Source organism: Aplysia californica, unplaced genomic scaffold (assembly GCF_000002075.1).
Source record: "Aplysia californica isolate F4 #8 unplaced genomic scaffold, AplCal3.0 scaffold00637, whole genome shotgun sequence".
NCBI classification, from domain to species: Eukaryota; Metazoa; Mollusca; class Gastropoda; order Aplysiida; family Aplysiidae; genus Aplysia; species Aplysia californica.
This window is the reverse complement of record NW_004797907.1, coordinates 48,642-50,252: the sequence shown is the minus strand read 5'-3', so window position 1 is coordinate 50,252 and position 1,611 is coordinate 48,642. Positions and strand designations below refer to the sequence as shown.

Here is a 1,611-nt window from a genome sequence, read left to right as displayed (position 1 = left end):
CATGAAATATTAATGTGAGGCAGCATGGCAGAATCAGGCTCTCGTCAAAATAATCAAAGTGAAGAAACTTGCATCTTTCTGCAGGTTCGTGAATTTTTATCAAATTTTTGTTTTTTGGCTCAACACCTTTCATTTTCATGCCCATTAAAGAACTCATTTCTGTGTTGATTTTTCTGAAAAGCATTGATTAAATGCACAAAAATGTTAATTTTCAGTTACCACGGACTCATATATATAAAGCAAAGGAAATAAATAAATGTTGGCTGCCATTTTCTCACTAATTTTACCTCTGTGAAAACAGGTGACCCCCACCTCCTTCTTTGCAAAAATATCTCGACTTGTATTCAAGATAAATGGATATTTTTTTCATCCAAATAAAGACAAGTAAATAAGCTTTAAGATGACACCAATATAACTCTACATGCCCAAAAATTGACGAGAGCCTGATTCTACCACGCTGCCTCACTTATAAGTTAGATCTAGATCTAGATCTAGATCTATATATCTAGTAGTGTCAGAAGTCGGAACGGATGTCATGTTGGACTAAATCAGAGTTCGTTGATCTCTATAATAAATTTTTTGTCTCTAGATCTAATCTAGATCTAGACCTAGATCTAGAGTCTAGATCTAGATCTAATATATCTAGATTTAGATCTAGATATAGATCTAGATATCTGGATAGACAGATTCTATCCATATTCGGACTCTGAATAGTCACTTCGTTTCTAAAGTTAAAGTTAAAGACTTAAACAAACATCATCATGCAGATTAGCCTTGAGATCTTATAATGTAAGCAATAAATTGGCATCAAATTCTTACCCACTCCAATTGAACCGGCCAGAGCAAGAGCTGAAATGTGTGACTTTCGTTTACTTCCTTCCCTTTCGTTTCCACTCCATTCATCAACTTGTACTTGTTGCAAAGCACTGTTTCCAGATGGATTTCTTTCTTCCTTGAGAGTAGAAAGATAGGCACATGGGACCTGTGAATGCTCTAAAAGCTTGTTTATTCTGAATTTCCCCAAACCTTGGTTAGCAGCAAGGGCTGACCGACGAAACAATACTGTTTTCATATGAGCCATCATTGTACTGCAATAATAATCTGCGTCTTCTCAACACAACCAACAATGTCAGCAGAACACGCAAAAACACTTGACCGGTTGGTGGAGTTCGGAGAACAAAAAACACAATTTTAAATCCTTGAATCTAAATTTCAAACACTTCACATAGTATTCTAGCCAAAGAGAATGTCACCTCTTGGCCTCTGAACCTAGATCTAAATAAAAACAACCTTAGAAAGTGTGTGCAGACAAACAGCAAACATGAACTGAGAACTGACGACCCGACTGACCAGGTCAACAGTCAACAGGATTTGGAGAGAGTCGAACTCTCATCTGTTTGAAAACAGAAAGGGACAGAGAAGTGGTTAAATGTAAATTTTGGAATGAGGATGAAAGGGAAAGCAGAGGAACTATTAAACTATTAGTGTTAGGCATTGCCTTACCTCTATAGACTTTAAAAAAATGAGAAACAGCTTTGGAAGTAGTAGTAGTAGTAGTAGTAGTAGTAGTAGTAGTAGTAGTAGTAGTAGTAGTAGTAGTAGTAGGACAGC

General features: G+C 36.4%; 1 protein-coding gene across 1 annotated transcript in view; it reads right to left on the bottom strand.

Annotated features, from left to right (window-relative positions):
- Window positions 1-1,370, bottom strand: part of LOC101858358 (sulfite oxidase) — a gene marked incomplete at its 3' end in the record, with an annotated part of 9,904 nt that extends 8,534 nt beyond the window's left edge. The window contains 1 exon segment of the mRNA XM_013087780.2: window positions 820-1,370. Within this exon segment, the coding sequence (XP_012943234.1) occupies window positions 820-1,084 (265 nt within the window).
- Window positions 1,371-1,611: the final 241 nt, after the last annotated feature.